This window comes from Homalodisca vitripennis, chromosome 4, assembly GCF_021130785.1.
Source record: "Homalodisca vitripennis isolate AUS2020 chromosome 4, UT_GWSS_2.1, whole genome shotgun sequence".
NCBI lineage: Eukaryota > Metazoa > Arthropoda > Insecta > Hemiptera > Cicadellidae > Homalodisca > Homalodisca vitripennis.
The window spans coordinates 158,509,552-158,531,901 of NC_060210.1; the positions used below are offsets into that span (position 1 = coordinate 158,509,552).

Genomic DNA, 22,350 nt, shown 5'->3' on the forward strand with positions numbered 1-22,350 from the left:
ACGTTCGACCATACCATTGGGTTGTGGGTGATAACTGGTGGTCCGTAGACGTTCAATCCCAAATGTAGAGGTGAGACGTTTGAAAAGTCCAGATTCGAATTGACGACCTTGATCCGTTTGTGATACGTTCTGGGCATCCAAAACGGGATATCCAACAGTCCACCAAAGCTTCGGCGACTTCCTCAGCAGTGATTTGCTGAAGTGGGTGTGAACTTCTGGCCATCTGGTAAACCTGTCAATAACGGTCAAAACAGTATCGGTACGGGCCAGCTGGTGGGAGTGGTCCAATTATGTCTACATGAATGTGACGAAAACGAGCAAGATGGTGATTGACTGTTCCAAGTGGGACTGTGAACGTGGCGTGAAACTTTGGCACGTTGGCAGAGCTGACAAGTTCGGGCCCAAGTGCGGCAATCTCGCTGAATATTAGGCCAAACAAAACGTTGAGATATGAGGCGAGCTGAAGCTTTGATGCCGGGATGACTTAAATTGTGTAGAGAGTCAAAAACCAGTCGTCTGAGAGGAGCAGGTACAAATGGTCGGAGTGAAGGATTAGAAAGTGTCACAGAAGAGGTCAACGTTTGAACCAGGGACTTGTGATTCTCTTGAGCTTCAATGCTGTGTCACGGTTCAAAAAGATCTTGAAGTTCAGTGTCCTCTCGTTGAGCCTGCGAAAGAGTACAGTGGTCGACATTTGTGATTCCTGAAACGGCATCGACACGTGAGAGAAAGTATCGGCAACGATGTTTGCAGATCCAGATATGTGCTGAATGTCAGTAGTGAATTGGGCAATAAATGATAGTTGATTGACTTGAACAGGAGGAAGTTTATCTTTTCTCTGTTGGAAAGCAATATGTCAATGGTTTATGATCAGTGAATATTAGTACAACGTTGAGCTTCTAAAATATGTCTAAAATGATGTACTGATGAGTAGACGGCATAGAGTTCACGGTAGTAGGCGGGCCACTCTATTTGTCTTGCAGTAAGTTTTTGAGAAAAGAAAAGCAAGTGGTTGCCATTCATTCTTGACGAGTTGTTGAAGGCATGCCCCAACAGATGAGGTGCTGGCGTCAGTGAAAAGTCCGAGTGGAGCGTTTGGGTCAGGGTGATTGAGCAGAGTTGCTTGAGAGAGATTCTCCTTGCAATTGATGAAGGCCTGTTCTAACTCGGTGGTCCAGGTTATCTTCTGATTTCCTTTTAGGCCTGCAAGAGCAGAGTGAAGTGGTGCTTGGTGTTGAGATGCAGAAGGAATGAATCTTCTATAAAAATTAATCATGCCCAGGAAAACGACGTAGTCCCTTGGCAGTTTCCGGGCGAGCGAAGTTCTGAAGAGCGGTGATACGATCGGGAAGAGGTCTAGTACCACTGGCAGATACTTCGTAGCCTAGAAAGGTAACTATTGGAACTCCAAGGACACATTTGTTAGCGTTGACAAGGATTCCATAATCTGCGAGTCTTTGAAAAAGGATTACGGAGGTGATCTTGATGTTGTTCGGTGTTTGTGAGAAAATAAGTATGTCATCAATGTATGGGAAACAAAAATCAAGTCCTGAAACCACTTCGTCGATAAATCTCTGAAATGTCTGTCCAGCATTTCTGAGTCCAAACCCATAAAGGGAAATTCAAACAAACCGAAAGGTGTGGTTATGGCTGTCTTAGGGATGTCGTCAGGGTTTACTGGTATTTGGGTGTAAGCTTTTACCAGATCAATGACCGAAAATGTTGTGCACCCACGAATTTGATGATTGAAGTCATGAATGTGACGTACCGGATAGCTGTCAGGAATGGTTCTAGCGTTTAGAGCACGGTAGTCACCGCACGGTCGCCAACCATCAGTCTTCTTAGGAACTAATTGCAGAGGAGACGACCAAGGTCCATCAGAGCGTCGGGCAGTCCCTTCTTGGACCATACTATCGAATTCGGCTTTGGCGATTTTAAGGCGATCAGGTGCAAGACGGCGAGGTCGGCAAGAGAGATTGGAGGGCCAGGCGTCGTCTTGATGAAGTGTAATGTATTGTGCTTCACCTCACGAGGTGTTCCAGCCGGACGAGTGAGGGTAGGAAACTCAGCAAGCACAGCGTGGAATAGAGAAGATCGGTGAGGGTCTTCACACTAGGAACAGAGGCATCAGAAGTTTGACATCTTACTGTTAAATTAGTTGTTGAGTCAATCAAGCGTTGATTGCGACAGTCAGGAAGAAGTCCGTAGTGAGCAAGAAAATCAGATCCAATGATGGGCATGGTGACATCAGCGATGATGAATTTCCATGCAAAGATGCGTCGCAAACCTAGATTTAGACCAAAATTTCTAAAACCGTAGGTGTGAATTTGTGATGGAGTTCGCTGCAACCAAGTCGTAGTCCACGCGTTGTGGTCTGTTTTGTAGTAGGTGACGTGGGTAGCAGCAGAGATCAGAACCAGTGTCTATGAGAAATTTAGTACCAGTAACCCGGTCACTGATGAGAAGGCGTCGTCCTCCAGTTGAGCAGCCAGTAGACGCCATTATTGACTGCTGTTGAGAAAATTTACAGGGCTTGATACATTTATTAGCTTTTTTACCATATTTAAAATGATTACCAACATATATCGGAGGAGCTAGATAATGATTTAGAACCATACTGGGCCGTGTAAGTCTGAGCGAGACCAGGATGATGAGCTGAGAGTGCTGTCTCGATCTGAGAAATCCTATCCGTCAATTCCTTTATGACCAAGGTGAGTTCTAAGTCAATATTTACAGTTTTACGGTTGAGAGAACACACTGTAGATGGCAAAGTAAATACACTTACATTCGGAGTTGCGGTGCTTTGAAACTGTACTCAAAGGGATTGATGGGCTTACCTCAAATTATCTTGTCAGCAAACATGAGCTAGTTGCTCTAGTGACTGTTCTTGAGGTTGTGCCTGCAGTATTGCTTGGACTTGGCATGGTAGGCGAGTGATCCATAGTTGACGAATAAGATCCTCATGTACTGGAGTGTTACCGGAAAGCGATAGTAGATGACGAAGGAAATTGAGATGGTTTACGAGATCCCATTTCTTCCTCCGTCAGAATTTGTTTTAGTCGTTGATTGGTACTGAGAGAGAGCCTTTGGATAAGTTCGGTTTTGAGACGCGTGTAAGGGTTGGCTACAGGAGGAGCTTTAATTATATCCCTTACCTCATGAGCGTTAGCGACCTTCTAGCTGACTTACCGCGTATGCAAATCTTGTATTCTCCTGTGTAACATGGGCGATGGTAAACTGAGCTTCGACTTGTGCAAACCATAGTTCCACATCTTCGGGCCAAAAGGGTGGAAGTTTGACACTTACACAATTGACGACACGTTGGGGAGAATCTGCAGTATGTATATCAGGTTCCGCATGTTCATTGTCCTGGTTATCAGGATGGTGAATCTCTTCAGCATTGTTTTCTTCCTGACCTTGAAGATGACGTTGCAGATCTTCAACTTGAGTCCGCAAAATGTCGTTTTGCCTTTGCAAATCTTCCATTGGAATGTGAAGAAAAGCGGGTCTTGAATAATATGTCCTTTCCTTTTCGGGGTCACCAATATAGGGAATGATATGTTATTAAATAATTCCCTAATTAAGAAATTAAAGATATATAATCAGTCAAAATAATAGTATTGTATTTACAGAGAGAGGATGATAACTCTTTATAATAATGACCAAGACAAAACAGCTGGTCTATATCTTTTACAATATTAAAAATAAATTATATTTTTAAATCAGCTGACCAGCTGACACTACAACTTCATATCTATAAGTTTGTTCGGCGTATAATTTTAGTTTATTTATTTATTTCACATATTAATGGATGACAATACACACTTTACAAACATAAAGTTTATAAATATAACCATAAATAGAATGCTGTAATAATATATACCACCAACTATGTAGATACCGCGATGAAAATTAGAGTTTGGCAAGAGTGTAATTTCTGCAATAGTTTAAGGTTAAGAGTGCTAAGTGACTCCTGAGAAAAAGTGATTTCAAAGACATCGCAAATTTCTGAATCACTTGAGGTTTATTGATTTTCTAGGTGCATCAATAAAGGTATTCAGGAAAGTATTTGTTGATCAGGCAAAATTAAAAAAAAACTCTTAGATTGGTTTCAATGGCCCAATGTGGGTAAAAATTTGCAATAGACCTAAGTTGGGAAAACCGATGGTAGTAAACCGAATATGAGGTTGTATTTTTTGTGTTGAAATTTTCTTTTGAACAGCAAGATTTATAGACTCTTTTAAACTTCATTTGGAAATACTCTTTTTCTAAATCAATGACTGGGCTGAATTCCTAAGTTAATCTGTCTAAGAAAGAGATGAGCCCGTCAAACCTTTCTTTGATATCCACTGACGAAGAGCTTATGCCTAAGTTTGTTTTTTTGGTGTTTATAATGTACAGCTTGTATATCATAGTTCTTGAAATTGGGGACCGAAAGAGATTTTAAGGAATATTGCAATTGCACTTTAAATGATAATCGATATTGTTGTTGTTTATTAGTCTTTTACCAACTAGTGGAACTCCTCTATCTGATTGTTAAATTTCCCTTATTACCTTGTCTTATTGCCTTGTTATTGTCTTGTCGTCGAATCGAATTGCACTCAATATTGCTGGACGGAGGCCCCAACCCGCATTCATAAGAACTCCTCACAGGCCACCCCAGAGATGTACGCCACAGCCCACTTTACCCTGAGCAATCATTCCACAATGTAAACTGTTATACAGGTTGTCCCTTAACTCTCTGGATAAAGATATACTACATTATCGCTCAGTTCAAGACGTACAAATTTCACCATATGAAAATGGGTCTCCGATGCTTAGTTTCCCATCTGTCTGTCTGTCTGTAGGTATTTTTTATAAACTAAATTAATATCTTAAAAAATAGTGTATTCAATTAATCAAAATTTGGCTGAAATGTTTACGATAGTAAGACTAGTTACTGAATGAAATTATCTTTGGTATTTTTATAATAACAGCCATTATAAAAACTGTTAAACTTAGAATATCTTAAAAACCAGCAAGTATTCTCAAGCATTACACGAATAGCGGGTTTTAGAGGATTTTATCACAAATATAATGAGATCAAAATTATTTTAATTGAATAATATGTAACTGATTTAGAGCAGATTCACTGTGACAACGCATAGCCCACATTGATAACTGCTGTTTATTTAGTACCGGTATTGTATTGTTGGCTATTCGCTGAGAACCTCAGGAATTTTTGAAGAGGAAACACCAGAAAATGCATCTACTACATATTTTTTTCTTTGCCAGATTGATAGGAAATGTCCTAAGAATATGATGCTAACTCCAGTCGCCACTTCAGGATTCTATTATTATTTAGTTTACCAATGTCCCCTTTCCTCACAAATATTGCAATTAGGAGCTCCAATTGGTGAAGTTAACAAACCAAACAGGAAAGAAACGATTTTGTGGGGATTTCAAGCTGACAAAATATTTACAAATTCATCTAGAACGATATAGTATTTCTATATTTAAAGAGTTGTTGCCAAATCTTGAGGGTGACAAGAGATTTTCAAAATTTTGATCTTTCTGGTTCGAACTTACAACACTAGAGTTTAATGAGAATTTGGAGAAATTGGCTGTTATTACCATTAGTTTTGTATTGATTTATTTTGGTTTTGTAATTGTACTTGTTTCAGTACCAGCGTTTGGCGTTTCAAATTGCAAGTACTCCTGCTACTTTTAGTGTATTTTTGGAACGAGTAATCTCGGGAATACTTGTTTCTGTAAACTACTTAATGATATTGTAGTTACGAGTTTATCTGCAGATGAACATTTTAACGATTTGGATAAGTTGTTTTTTCGTCTCAGTGAACATGCTCTACATTGTATTTTAAGTAGCTTTGAATGTCAAAAAATCAGTATTTGTGCAATACGCTGCCCTTCTAAGACAACTTCAGAATCTATGACAAACGCTTTGTCTCCTCTAAATAACTTATTAAGCAGTGCTCTCAAGACCATTACCCTACCTAGGTAACCAGAGCTTTTAATTACTAAAGAATCCTGTTCATCTCTGGCTTGAGTTTATGCATCACTGCCACAGGGAGTAAAGAGCAGTATGTCCATAAAATATGGATCAAAAATTCAATATTTCAGTTATATCAGTATAAGAATTTAAAAAAGTGGAAATATAAACCTTGTGCCATATAACGTTGCAAAACTTAGTTGAGTGGCATAGAAAATTTAAATATAAGTGTTTTGTATATCAAACTATTTATAAAATAATACAATTAAAAAATGTAAAATGAAAAATCCATTTCTTAAACGAAACTCAGAGTGATTTTTTAACAATATGTCAGACTCTCCTTAACTAAAGCAAAAATTAATCATAATATTAACAAAATGTTAAACGAAATAGTTATATATCACAAACCAAGACCAAAACAAAATCTTGATGTCTACTCTCGGATCACAAACTAATAGAGCTCCAATAACAAACATTTTATTAAAATTTAGCTTGCTCATTTCTGAATTTACACACACGCGCGCGCGCGCGCGCGTGTGTATAGTAGAATATAGTTAATTAATATATTAGAACAAAAATTTCTTGTATCGGGACACTTCTATTTGCCCAATGATTCTGATTTTGGTCTCATTGAACAATGTGCAACAATGAAATCCATCTGCGTTCCTGATGATTGGTACATCGCAATGGCGTCAGCAAGAAAAAAAATAGATTTATAGTAGTTCAGATGGCAGCACCAGATTTTCTTTCCACTCAAAATTTAGAAAAGGCCATTGTTAGGAGGACTAAAAACACAGCTGGAGATAAGCTTAATTGGCTATAATTTCAGTGGATTCGGTATGACAAAAGTAAATCTTTTGAGATCTTGTACAAAACAAGGTTAGATGATGACGAACCTTTTAGTACTTTGAACGTACGCCCTAATACATCAGCTAAGGGTCGTCCTAGGTCTCTCTTGCCCGATCAAGACCAACTTTACAAGGAACCCAGAATAATTAATGCTTTGAAAAAAGGGACATGATCTTCCTCCTAAAGTATATTCCTCCAATCCACCATGCCTACTTCAGGAACATAAAAAGTTCGAACACAGCGGAAGACACCAACTTTCTGAATGTCGAAGAGGATATCCTGGAGGACACTCCAGAGGAGGAAGAAAATTTGCAGTGAAGCCAATAAGTTTTCTTCTATTGTAAAATATTTTTTGTGATTTTTTTTCAATTTTTCATTTAAATACAATCAGCTGAATACAAACTAAACAGGTTTAGTAGTTAAAACTTATTTCTACCTGATACATTTTGTGAGTTTTATTTAGAGTAAAAGTGGTATAACTCATTTGAACACTATTATTATGGTTATCTGTTAAAGAATTAACAATTTCAACAGTTCCATTACGGTAGTTAAAATAGACTTTTGTTAACATCATCCAGCAATTAAAACATTCCTCACATGAAACCTAATTTTTTTGACCTGATGGAATAATACGCTCTGTCCTGAAAAGTTGTAGTAAAGTGAGATATACCACTTTGACTCTCACCACCTCATATATATACATATATATATATATATACATAAATATAAAACTGTGTACTGATAATTACTCCCATGATATACGAATGAATAGGAAAATTACAGTTTTTTGGCACTTTTCAACCAATCTGCAACTTTGAACATCCATAATTTTGAAACTTGTGACTTGATAATGATTACATGTTTATACAAGATATGTGCAAGAGTACTGTAATTGAGTATGTACTGTTTTAGAATCGTAGAATAGTATAGGTATAAAGTTATCAAAATACCATCTTAACTTTTATTCTTGATTGGTAATCCTCAAAATTCGATATTGGTAACGCCATGAAGCTCTTAATTATTGAGCATCTAATTTTGTAAACCACTATTAAAAATGTTACAATTATTAACACTGATTAACTTGAGCACGTTTTGTTAATTTACAAGAACATCTTGGTCTATGATCCTCGTCACCAATTGTTATATTTATAACTAATGAAATAAGAAGCAAATATAAGGCATACCCACTCATTTGTATTTTGGTAGGTCACAATATTTCTCAGGAAAGAATGACTGCAAGAAAGTAACATATGGTATCAAGATTTAAAATTAATACAATGTCAGTCTTTGAACATATAGTATACCGTAAACTTATTTTATTTTATTAATGTACACTACAATTTCAAGAACTAAATGTTTTACACAATGAGCCATGCCCAAACTGTTATCACTAAGACAGGCACCACGTCGAGGGCAACTATCGTCGAAGAATTGCACTTTCGGGGTTCTGTAACATCAGGGCTCCATCGGGCAGAACTACCACCTAATGTCCCACGACTAATAGTTGTCCAAGACCTATTTTCGTTATTATAGTAGACATATTATTGCGGACCTGGCAATTCCGGCGTATTATTTCTGGATATTGTAAAGAAATCACAATTAATAATTTTAACACTAGTGTTATGTCAAGAAACTAATATTCTATACTCATGAAAAAAATTAAACAATATACCTGAGGTATAAATGTATTAAACAACAATTTATTTGATTTATTTGCTATAACCCAGGCTTGCAATCCTATTCCTCGTACTATAGGTGAAATATTTATTCTAAACGTTTTAAAATAATGTATTTCTTTGATAAGGGATAATTGTATACAGTTAGATGTGTATTTATCATAAATTCTAAAAATGTTACAATTCAAACCAAGGTCAAGTCTTCAATTTTGAGTTCTAGTTATTAGTAATTGCCAAATAATGTATACAAATTAGAAGTGGGAAGTACTCTCTGTAATCGAATGATTTTTAAAAGTGTTTGGATAAATGAATGCTTTTTTGTTGGAACGTCTTTCCACCATTAGCCAATCATGAGAATTGGAAAAGGTGGGAGAGTGATGGTAGGGATGGGTTTGAAAATATTTTAAATGTTACCGGTCTAGTTTTCGTATTGCATGATTTGTCAGTTTGTAATTTTATTTCATTTGAGCATTTGTTACTCTACAAAGTGTAAATTTTGATTTGAACATTAAATTAGTTGTTTAACTACAAATTCAAAGTATTTAAAATGCAGTTTATGTAAAAAGACTTCTCATGCACTCGTGATCTGTTCTAGGCCCATTTAGTGAATCGAGTAGTTGGTTCTGAGCTAAGCTATAACAGTATTACAAATTTATTTGAACACCAACGCAAAAGATATGGAGCGAAAATTGCATTGTAAATGGAAAAAGAAGTGGTGCTCTGTTATTTTATCATGGGTAAGTGTGTTAGTTTAATATTCTCTTCACTCTATTCATACAGAGAGTGAATAACATCTAATAACATCATTACAAACATTTGAAAATTTAACTAGATGTTTATTTTGTTTTACTATAAAGATTATAAAACATGACCTAAAGTTAAATTTCAGGACAAGATCTAGACCACCTATTTAAGCTACTATTTTCATTATTGGATTTAATACATTTTACATATTTCATACCCCATGAAGGGACTAGGCTACATTTTTCATAAACTGTTGATAGCCTTTTTATAAAGTGACATAAATTAACCTTGTATTTATTTATTAGGAACTATCCATCATTTGCAGATGAACTGCTGAGGACCTTTTATTTAAAAGGTTTTTCTTGATTTTTTTGATTAGGATAGCCTATTTACATCATTCAATTGAAATGAAGTATTGACAAGCAGGCTCTATCATTTATTGATTTTTATAGCCTAACTGAATTAGTTAAATTAATTCAATTACCTTCATAGCTATTAACAATGTAGGCCAATGATTACAGAAAAGTAGAATTTAGTTCTTAGTTTTGGGAGAATTTAATAAGCGGCCTACACTCGTTATTTAATTGCTATTATATAACAATTCTAGATTATCCAACTTGAAAGTCGTACACAATAAGAGTTATAACAAATTACTGTAATAATAAGAATCTCGTACATAACAAATTTTAAAACGTAAATTTTACAATAACATTACAAAACCAACTATGGCCTAGACTTAGATATCAAAGAAACCTTACAATATTTAAACTTACCTAGCTTGATATTAATAAGTAACAGCTTTTGTCAAATGGAGGAAAGAATTCTCCCTAGATGTGTTACCAGAATCCTAAATCAAATGTTGAAGCAACTTAACAAATCTTGTCACTTGTGAGAAATATCGGCTGCAGTATAATAAGAGGCCACCACCATAGATGCGGAAAACAGTCAAATCAGCCCTGAGCATTCTGGACAACCTTAGGAAGAGTGTAATTGATTGGCTGGTATCTGATAGTGAACATTGATATTGAGCAGATAGTTCTTAGGATAATATACTCATTTACAGTACACTTTTTTTACTTTTTTTTCCCTTGGGGCGGCCTACTGCCATGCACTTAAGCCTCAAGGGCTTTTTGCGCACCCCGGAAACACACCATGAGGCCCACCAGTTTACAACTTCAGCAGTTCAACAAACCGTCGAAAACAACCTATCATGTCCTCCTGGGAAAATTCACCACCCCTGTCCAAACTACCAAAGATGGCATACCGCTCTCTTGCTATTGCTGGGCAATCAAAGAGCAGGTGCTCAGCAGTCTCCTCCTGCTCATTACACCTTCCACAAAGCGGATCCTCCTGAAGGATGCCAACTCTGTGAAGATGCTTCCTCAGGTGACCATGCCCCGTAATGAGACCAATGACCTTAGAAGACATTGATCTGTTTAATGAGAGAAGGTCCGAAGCCACCTTGGAGGAAGGTGACTGTAATACCATTCTACTCACTCTCAAACCCGGATGCAACCTCCATCTCCTCCCATGCTCCGCGCGAATCCATTTCGAGACAATCCTAGAGGATTCACACCTTGGAACACCGCAGAACGGTTGAGGGCCCGTCATAATTGTCGCTGAGCCCTGGTTGGCCAGGGCATCAGCTCTTTCGTTCCCAAGAATCCCCTTGAACAGCCTGATAGCAATCCCAAACCAATTTGGATTTGATCACGCAAGAATCCAGCGCCATCAGCGCTGCCTGACTGTCCGTGAAAATATTAATCGTCTTGCTCCTATATTGCAGACGAAGATTCTCACGAGCACATTCCATAATAGCTGCGACCTCCGCTTGAAAGACTGTCGGATACGGACCCATAGGGACCTTCAGCTCCCTACATGGTCTCACTCCCAGAACTCCAGCGCCTGTGCCGCTTTTTGTTTTAGAGCCGTCTGTGAACCATTCGAGCTCCGCTGGTGGAAGAGGTTTCTTTCCCTCTGACCAATCATCCCTTGAGGGTAAAATAATCCTAAAGGGTTTGTCAAAGGAAAATTTTTGTGGCATCTGATCAGAGATCATGTGCAAAACATCCTCCTATATACTTAGGTTCAGTTATAAATATTGCATATGAATTTTAATTCAGGATATGATAAAAATCAATTTTCATGAAAAAAATAATAGATTTTTATTTTTCATAAAATTACGGACACTGTAAACGCTTTGTTAAAGAAAATGTTTATTTAACATGCAATGTAAAATGTTAATGTGTAATTCAACTCAAGGAAGGAATTAAATAATTTAATTCAATTATGTGTTATACAAGAAAGTATTATAATCCAAAACTGGGATTTGGTAAAGAGCTGGTTATAATGTAAATTTGGTACTTTGGGATTATACCGACCACACCCAGACATGAATCGTTATTTCACATTTCGTTTCTACTGATTACTAGATTAGCGTAGAACAATATTTCGTCAATATAAAACAGGAATTGTCTTATCGCAAACCCCTCCCCATCCTCAGACAGAGGTCAAAGTCGAGCGTCTAGTAGATAACGTGATTGCAGAGTCTCGCCGCCCGTTCAGCTGGTGCATCGCTTTGTTGTACTTCCGTGTTTTACCTCTACATTTCTCCAAACACAAAAATTCAACAAAAACAAACATTTACCAAACTAAACTCTTTATTTAAAAAACACTCAAAACTTGTTTTTATTCTTGATCACATTCCGCCACCCAAAATGCGAGTGCCTCCGGCCATCAGCGCGGGCTTCGGCAGCACCTTCGGTGCTGCCCCGCGCTGATGTCGACGAAAGAAAAACATCCCTCGAGATAGTACCTATCAGTAAAATATCAAATTCTAGAGGGGCTAATCAGAAATATAAATTGAATTGTAATGGAAAGGTAATTATGTACCGTGCAAATCACGTGATGCCGCGCGGCCTGCCGTAATCAGGATTCTCGAGAAAGATAAGATAACAGCGACAACAATACCGATCACAATACCTGGAAATGCTTGTAAGTTTGTAATTTTGTAATTGAAGAGTTGTTTTTTCGTTCTATCATGTTTGTTTCTATAAATTTCTATTTTTGTGTTCTTCATACTGGTGTGGTCGGTATAATCCCAAAGTACCGTAAATTTTATTTTTACATGATATCAAATCGTAATTTCTTCGAAAGAGAATTTTTATATCGAGTGTTTTATACTATATTTAGTCATTAAATAAGAAATTATTATAAACATTTCAAAGTGTTTGATCATTAAGTAGATTTTATTTATCTTTTTTATATATTACTTAAAAATATGTTATAATGTCAATACCTAGCCAACATAGGTGTCAATTTTGTGTACAATTTTTTGTTGCTAGAGTTCAAAGATAGAATTAAGCTATTTGGTACTTTGGGATTATACCGACCACACCAGTATGAAGAACACAAAAATATAAATTTATAGAAACAAACACGATATAATGAAAAAACAACTCTTTAATTACAAACTTACAACCATTTCCAGGTATTGTGATCGGTATTGTTGTTGCTGTTATCTTATCTTTCTCGAGAATCCCGATTACGGCAGGCCGCGCGGCATCACATGATTATTTAAGTTTTTTGCACGGTGCATAATTGCTTTTCCATTACAATTCAATTTATATTTCTGATCAGCCCCTCTAGAATTTGATATTTTACTGATAGGTACTATCTCGAGGGATGTTTTTCTTTCGTTGACATCAGCGCGGGGCAGCACCTGCCGAAGCCCGCACTGATGGCCGGAGGCACTTGCATTTTGGGTGGCAGAGTGTGATCAAGAATAAAAACAAGTTTTGTGTGTTTTTTTCAATAAAGAGTTTAGTTTTTGTTTAGTAATGTTTGTTTTTGTTGAATTTTTGTGTTTGGAGAAATGTAGGGGTAAAACACGGAAGTGCAACAAAGCGACGCACCAGCTGAACGGGCAGCGAGAGTCTGCAATCACGTTATCTACTAGACCGCTCGACTTTACCTCTGTCTGAGGATGGGGAGGGGTTTGCGATAAGACAATTCCTGTTTTATATTGACAAAATATTGTTCTACGCTAATCTGGTAATCAGTAGAAGCAAATTGTCAAATAACGATTCATGTCTGGCTGTGGTCGGTATAATCCCAAAGTACCGCTATTTTTCTAAAGTTTTGAGACATTGTAAGAAATATGTAAAGTGACATATAGTAAAATAAAGGTACCTTATTTTACCAGGCAAAGTTAAGGCTAAGAAGCCCTCTCTGGTTATATAATACTCAGTTAAAAGATAATATCCAATATTAAAAATATTGAAGCTTTTATAACTTTTTGTATACAGGCTATATTGTTTAATATATTCCAAAATTTTTCTGTTTTTGGATAAGCAAAAGAAAAAAAATCATTAGGAGCTGTGAATTTTGAACCACCAACAAGAGACCTTGACAGAGTTACCAATTGTGTGGGGTACCCAAATGCATGCTTGCTGTACACACGATGTAGAGACATACAATTTATGCCATTTTGTTAACCATTTTAATACTGTTTGCAAATAATGACAAAATATACTGAATAATGACTTTGGAAATATAATTTGGTATTGGAATACAATGGGTTACTCTAGGAACTCAAACATGGCTATATTGGAAGGGTATACACACATATATCATGATGGAATTTCAGTTCTTGATGAATTAAAATCACACTCTATATAGTAAACCACCCAATGTATGGTAACTTAACAGTACTTCATATTTTATCATTTTTGTACTACTATTTAAAAAATATAATAAATGTGACAGGATGGTTTTGTAGAATAAGAATCTCTAAGCTGAGTGTCAGGGAAGCCTGTCAATCACAAAGTTTATCAAATTTATCTTCTATTTCTTTTTCTGTCTGCAGGATATCTCAGAGATGAAATGAGCTATAGATTTGATATTTTGTATTAAACTTCAGTGAGGCCTGTTATATGACACATGGTATGATGTACTTCTACCTTGAATAGTAGGTTTTTATACAACCAGCAACAGCAAACAACGTGGATGCGGCATATCTGGTTTACATGGAAGTTTCAAAACAGATAAAAGCACAAGTATATCACAGAAACACTGTATAAAATTACCAGAAATATATGATATAATTGTGCCATAAAAAGCCTGTATAAATTACAACACACCATACTCCAGTTATATTTTGTTCTTAATCTAACTATAAAACACTTTAATACTTCCTTCACATACGTTTAAAAATGATTGATTGGGGTTTACAAAGCAGAAGCAGAGCTTGTTAGAGTGTCATCAATGCAACTGATAGCAAATGTAGTATCACATGTATACTTCAATGACGTAACCCACTTCACCTCCCACCATGCTGCATTAGTGTGACCCACCTCTCTCTCATTCCTATTACTCTCATATTCTCTCATGTTTTCATTCTTACCATCTCTTTCCATTTATGTTGGTAACAATGTAAGAAAAAAACAGTGGTTGTCTCTTAACATATTACCTGAGTCACCATTTGCTTTAGTATAATTTTAATCCTGCAGGAAAATTATACTTACAGAAACATCAAAAAATATTTATTTAAAAAATCAAAACTTTTTTATACTAAGCATATTTCAAAGGATTAGTACAGTTCTACATATTACAGTGAGTTTTTTAGAGCAAATTTATTTGTTGATGTTATTAAGTGTTACATGTTGCTTGTACTTGTAGTACTGACTCTTGTGCTCATCTGAGAAACTGATTGTTTCAGGTAAATTCATTTCAAGAAGATTTTGAGTCTTTTCGGAGTTTGTCTTGTGTAAAAGATTCTGTGTTCCTATCATCTCTAATAATAAAAATGTAAGTAATATTAAGTAGATAAACTTAGATACCATGTAATAAATATAATATTGGGGATTATTTTGAATCATAGGACAAAATCCGTAAGTGACTTCCCACAAGAGGGAGAAAATGTACTTGTTATTCTTTCCCTCTGTTGTAAGAGGATGATAATGATTGATCACCATGTTGCTACATTGATAAAACTAATGTTGTGCTACAATATTACAAAGTTTTTAGAAGGTATTATTCTATCAATTTCATTAAAGATTTGTACTTTAATTCTATAGGTTTATACTGAAAGAAAGTGTACACACCACATGAAAGTTTTTAAGTCGATAACATTTGATGTAGTCTATATAAATAATAGCAAAGTATTCTTATAAGACCCTTATACTCAGATGGTAGATGAAAAGATTGGAATTTGGTTATAGAACCGTGAAATAATATTTTAGAGGCTCGACATAAGAAGGACCACACTTCACACTAGGCAGTGAAGACGCCGAACACACTGATTTTAATAAGAGTTCCACTAGGTTACACATAATGAGTTTATGAACAGTGCATATTCAAATAAAGTGTATAAAATAAACAGTTTACCTTTATTTTCATGAGAGGTACCTAACCGTAGTCTGCTGTTGTTGAGGGCCAAGGTTGTGATCAGTAAGTGTTGGAAAATAGGCTGCTGTCTTGTAGGCAGGCGTGAAGACGGAAGATGTCCTTCACGGATTCACTCACGCCACAATACGACCGCAAACGAATAGTTCATAACACTGTGGCCAGTCCTGTAGAGCACGGTTAGACGCGGGTGTCCGGGAGCAGAGACGTTCTGGTAGAGATTGCCAATCCAGAGCACTGACTTTAATGTTAATGTAAATGTTACAACAAATAGAATAAACTAATATTTAAATGAGAGAGTAACACATGGGGGAGAGAGTAAGTATGGTAAGCAGTGGCTAGAGAGTACATAAGTGCCCTAGGCGGGATCGAGAGAGTATAATGAGCAAGCGTGCCGTCGCTTGCAAGGTAGGCAATTGATAAGTCAACCGTTGTGATTGGTTGGTCAGTGTACAGTAAACAGCTGATTCGTGAAACAATGGTTCATTGGTCTGTCACTGTACGTGAATATTTTAATCCAGTAAGGAATGGTATTGTAGGCACTAGGCCGCAGAAAAGAGATATAGAATTAAATGTAGTATATACTGTACAGTTTAGTAAATAAAGGCAAATATAGAGTATAAGTTGCACAAAAAATATATACATAATTATTATTCAATAAAAGTAGCCTTTTCATATTAGGCAATAAAAAACAAGTTATTTAATGCAATAAATACTTAACATACCGGCCGCCTTGAATCACCTTGGGATTCAATGAGAGAAAGAGCAACATAGGCTCAAATTACAAAGGTTATAGGCGGTGGTAGAGAGACAGTTAATTAATAGTAAAGGTGAGGTAAGAGAAAACACCTTCACTGCTGGGACGAGTAAGAGTTCCACTTGAGGTCTTGAGATGTACCACTCGAACTGTACCATCTTGTCCTGGAGTGACATCAGTGACCCGTGCAAGGGGCCAAGAGAGAGCGGGAATATCCTGATGCACCAGGACGAGGTCTCCAGGTTGGAGGTTGCGGGAAGGAGTGCTCCACTTGAGGCGCTGCTGAAGAGTCTGGAGATATTTGACATGGACATGGTCAATATGGAGGTCCACGACAGGGTGCTTCTTGGGCAGGATGCGACGGGTTAAGACACGTTCGGCGGGAGGTCAGCGTGGCGCAGTCTGCCGCCGACGCGGAGAAGTCCATCCGGACCCTGGAATGGGGCGAGGCGTTGAAGTCTGGTAGAACACGTCTTTCGGTCCCGCAGTAGAGCCAGATCTTCAGTGAAAGCTTCCTCATGCACGGTCTTGAAAATTCGCAGCTGGGCGGAGTCCCGTTCTGGGTCTTGGAGAGAGGTCCGAAGTGGCGGTTTGGTGAACGACAGTTGTGGATAAAACGCAAGACGTAGGCCATCACGTGCAACAATTTCCTCCAGGAAGAGTACTGGATGAGGAGGTCCCCACGTTAGGCGGTGCTGTGGCCAAGGCAATGATAGGAGTGGAATGCTTCAGCTCCCCTAGCTCCTCCAGAGAGACCGAGTTACAGGCTGGGATCAGTATCTGGCCAGGCCGAGGAGGGGAGACGCAACCAGTCGGGTCCATGCCACCAAAGGGGATGATCCACCAATTGAGAGGGAAGGATCCCACGGGAGGCGCAGTCAGCAGGATTTGAAGCACTAGGTATGTAGCGCCAGCAATCCACAGCCACAAGCTCTTGAGTTTGCGCCACACGATTAGCCACATAGGTTTTGAGGCGATAAGAAGGTGTTTTGAATCCACGCGAGGGGTCACATTAGAGTCGCACCAGCAGACAATAGAACCAAACTTGTGGGTGGGAGCTAATTGAGTAACACAATATTTCACAAGTTGGGCCAGGAGATGAGCTGCGCATAGCTCCAGTCGGGGCAGCGTCACTCTTTTGAGAGGAGCGACGCGAGTTTTAGCCATAACTTGGCTTACGTGCACCGTGTCATTGGAGGTAGAGCGGATGTAGACTACAGCAGCATAGCCTAGTTCTGAGGCGTAAGAGAAACCGTGCAAGTCCCAGTGAGTAGCAGCAGAGTAGGGGATAGCACGAGGAATTATAATAGTAGCAACGTGCTTAAGTTTCAAATAAAAAGGCGTGCCATTTTTGGTATATTTCTGGAGGGAGCGAATCATCCCAATCTATGCCAGAAATCCATACGAGTTGCATGATATTTTTGCGAGCATTATACAAGGCGCCAAAAAAACCGCAGGGGTCATAGACTTGAGAAATGAGACTTAACACTTTACGCTTAGTGGGGTTTTCACAAGAAAAATTAAAGTTAAACGTAAAAGTGTCAGTCAGAGGGGTCCATTTTAGGCCCAAAATAGAGAAATGAGGCTCCTGAGAGGGTTGCAGAAAAAACTGGGATTTCCCGATGATCTATCAGGAAGGTGTTGCAGAAGTCTCGGAGAGTTCGAGACCCACTTCCGGAGCTCAAAGCCACCGAGCCGAAGGAGTTTAATGAGTTGATCTTGAAGTTCAGCGGCGAGTTCTTCAGTCTCAGCTCCGCAGATCAGGTCGTCGACGTAGCTCTGGTGCTTGAGAATCTCAGCAGCATGGGGGTAGCGGTGACCTTCGTCTTCTGCCAATTGATGTAGCGTTTTGATGGCCAAGTAGGGTGAACAGTTCAGGCCGTAGGTAACTGTCGTGAGCTTGAACGTGGACATCAAGTCGGTAGGGTGATCACGCCATAATATCAGTTTGAAAATGTTGATCGTCAGGATGCACCTTGATTTGGCGGTACATCTGTCTGATGTCACAAGAGAACACTACGTTCTGAAGGCGGAAGCGCAGGAGAATGTCACAAATATTATTTTGCAGTTTAGGTCCGGTCAAAACAGAGTGTCGTTGAGAGAGAGTCCCGGAACTGGTTTTGGCACTGGCGTCAAAAACGACGCGTAGTTTGGTGGTGCTACTTTGTGCCTTAAAAACACCGTGGTGTGGCAGAAAGTAGTGGGGAGTGCTTAAGTCAGGAGTAGGGCAGCCCTGCATATGGCCTAGAGAGAGATATTCATGTATAAAATCAGAATATAAATTATAATACTCCACATTAGTGGGAGCGTGGAGCTTGCGCTCGAGTGAATAGAGTCTACTTTTCAGCATGAACTTTGGAATTTCCCAGATGAGTACTGGTGTTCTTGAAAGGGAGGCGGACCATATATCGACCCTCACGGTCCCTGGAGTGCATGGTAGAAAAATATTCATCGCATTGAGTTTCCTCTGCAGATCTTTTACTGGGAGCAGGCAGTTTCCTCTTGTGTCCAGAAACGCTGCAGAGAGGCGTGGAGGTCCACTTCAGCAGTCGAGAGAAGAGAGACAGCCCATAGTAGAGACAGACTGCGTCAGTGGTGTGCAGGGAGCCGTCCCCATCAGCACGAAACCAAAACAGGTGCCCAGGGCGTGAGGTAAATTGAGACCAAGAGAGAGTAGGTCTCGTGAGTAAGAATATGTGGAAATAGCGCTCCACCAATAAGCACGTCAATGCCACCAGGGAGGTGGAAGGTTGGATCAGCCAGTAATAATATTTTTAACCTTATTCATGACCTCCTGAGATATTTGCACTCGTGGGAGGTCTACAGTGATTTGTGGCAATATGTGGAACGAGTGCGGGGCGGCAACTGGGTGGCCAGCAAGAGTTTCCACGCCCAGAGTTAAAAATCCGCGTGTGTGTGAGCAGAGGTTTGAGAAAGGCCGGACGACATTTAATAGTGGCTGGACGGCGCTGTGTACCCAACAGTTGGGAGGCTTTCTCGCTAATAAAATTTAGCATGCTTCCTGAATCAATTATACGCACGAAAGACATAAGCTTGTCCGTTAGAGGCGGTGAGCTTGACAAGAGAAGTACCCAGAAGAACCGTGGTACTAGGGGCGAGGTCTCGATGCAGTGTGCCATGAGCGTGTAGTGTGGTGTGTGTTCGGCCGGGCTAGGAGGTGAGAGCGCTGTGGTCGCAGGCGGAGGGCGGACAGCAGGTGTAGGTGTTGCAGGCCGGCCGCCGTCACGGCCGTTCTCCACAACGGGACGAACGCGGTCCCGACGTACTAACACTGGACCGTGTTGGCCGAATCAGTGAAGTGTAGCAAGGTATGATGACGACCACGACATGTTCGACACGTGAATTTAGACTGACATTCACTTAATCTGTGCGTCCCAAACAAGAAGAACAGCGGTTGTGCTGTTTAATAATCCCCGTGCCGTTCTTGAGGTGTCTTTTGGCCGAAGCTGGGACAGCCATAAATTTTATGACCGCTCTGATGGCAATAAAAAACATGATGGGCCTTGTTTATTAGGCCGAGGAGGGTGGAGAGGAAGCCGCTAACAAGCTCACGTTTTTAAGAGACGATTTGGGTTTATCAAAATTTGGGTTTTGACCCAAAATAAGAACTTGAAGCGTTCTTGGGGTCCACAATATTGTCATGTAGACTACTGTCCTCAATGTGGCTGCATTCCAGGTTGAGAAACTCAATTATTTGTTCAACCGAGGGCAAAGTATGAAGCTCTTCCTTTTTTCGAAACTGTTCTAGGCGTGTGACCATCCGATTATCAATCTTGCGTAATAACAAGGCTGAGAGAAGTGGGTTGTTACTAGTGATGTCATTGTTTAATGCTTTAAGTGATTGCGTATGTTCGTGAAAAAGATTAAGGAAAGCACGGATATTCTTCCACAGATGTGCTGGAGATGACAGGAAGGTCTAGTATTTGATTTAAATGTAGTGTGAGTAGACGCCTATTATTATGGTAGCGATCCTTCAGCAGCTGATAAGCGATTGCATAATTTTGCTCAGTTATATTTAGCGACTTTATCAGAGAGAGTGGTTCGCCTGAAAGCACGCTCAAGAGATATTGAAATTTCATTACATCGCTTAAGTGCGCATTGTTGTGTACGGCTTGTTCATAAACGTTGATGAACGTACAGAAGTCCAAGGCAGCTCCGTCGAAAGTTTTTTAATTCCAATTTCGGTTAGCCGACGTTGACTTGAGGGGAGGCAGGCGGAATAGTTTCGCTTTTATTAGCTTTTGCTTGTCTCTTGGTCTCAATCATAAGCACGTTAGCAGAAACGTAATCAACTAACTCGTCCACGCTCGCTAATGCGGAATAGTTAGGTGTATAGTCGGCATCCACTTTTAATTCCAACTCGTGGCACAAGTCTAATATTGCTGAAAATTCCTGTCTAAGTCTCTGAATAGATTTAGCTCTGACAAGCAACTGCTGAAGTATATTTGGATCGGAAGTCTTCTTAGTTAAATCATAGATACTTTGTATCTGAGAAAAGAGGTGTTCTCGCTTTGCATTGGCCACTTTAAGAGACATCGCCATGTTGAAAGTGTTTGTAGAAAATTAAATCAATTTCAGTAATACTTCAAAGGTGAAAAGTAAACAAAATATTGTCCTCTTGAACTGAGACAGTGATAAAAATAGAAACTAAATAATTTTCCTCTTGAAGTATTTTCCCCAAGAAATAAGAAGTATCTAAACAATATAATACAATGAAACACAATTCAAAAATATTTATGATACAATATAAATAAACCTTTTAACACCTTTTGTAAACTTTTATTTTTTTTTACTATGTACATTTCGAAATCATTGATTTCATCTTCAGGTACCAATTGTTTAGTTTTTTGAGGTAAAAAACTCAATAATAATGCAATAAGTAGAGTATAGGCTCGTATAGGCCTATAGTATAGTTTTTTGTTTTGAGAAAATAAAATACACTGTTATTATGGCAAAACGTAAACAAGACAAGTTTTTTATTAAATAATAAACAACAATTAAGGTTACTGTTGAGATAAATTCAGCTATAATGTACTCGTAGCAGAGGCTCTGGAAACATTATGCGCACGTACTACATGTAAACTGTCAGTGGTAAAGTATGGTAGTGTTGTGACAGTAACCATAAAACCATGCATACATATGCGTGAGCAAATGTTCAAATAGAAATTATAATAAAACAATTGTGAGCAGTAAGTAGCCTTTTTTTCTTTTTAAGCTGAGACTAGAATATAGTGTTTGACAAAATAAACATTTAATTTTGCAATAAGGGTGCAAGTCCTGCTCAAGGTAAAGTGTCAATAACCAAGATTGTTTATATTTAACCTGCTTAGAATAATGCGTATTACAAAGTAGGGCTGATAACCAGCAAGTATTGAGAAGCGGTAACCATTAAACACAGTAATCAGTTCACCTGTGCTGTAACAGTCTGAAAGCTTGTTTGTCAACAAAACAATGCAGTCGACAGAGCACCACAGCTGATATGATCAGACGTCACAGCTGATATGACTGGAGAGGGGAATTGGAAAAATCGATATGCACGGACTTTGCAATCGTGAAAGAACCTGAAACCACACTTTGAAATATGCACTGTATATAGCTTATAAGAGTTGAGATTGCACTGATATTCACCAATGGACTAAAGTTCTTATTATCCGGCTCGCTAAGGACCATGAAAAGAATGGATTTGGTTATAGAACCGTGATAATTATTTTAGAGGCTCGGACTAAGAAGGACCAACTTCACACTAGGCAGTGAAGACGCCGAACACACTGATTTTAACAAGAGTTCACTAGGTTACACATAATGAGTTTATGAACAGTGCATATTCAAATAAAGTGTATAAAATAAACAGTTACCTTTATTTTCATGAGAGGTACCTAACGTAGTCTGCTGTTGTTGAGGGCCAGGTT

General features: G+C 38.6%; 1 protein-coding gene across 7 annotated transcripts in view; it reads left to right on the forward strand.

The window, feature by feature from the left end:
* Positions 1–8,889: 8,889 nt before the first annotated feature.
* Positions 8,890–22,350, forward strand: part of LOC124360410 (repetitive organellar protein-like) — a 96,430-nt gene continuing 82,969 nt past the window's right edge. For all 7 annotated transcript variants that reach the window (XM_046814019.1, XM_046814022.1, XM_046814021.1 and 4 more), the window contains exons 1-2: positions 8,890–9,251; positions 14,978–15,066. In XM_046814019.1, coding sequence (XP_046669975.1) covers positions 9,192–9,251; positions 14,978–15,066 — 149 coding nt within the window. In that variant the 5' untranslated portion in view covers positions 8,890–9,191. The remainder of the gene's footprint in view (positions 9,252–14,977; positions 15,067–22,350) is intronic.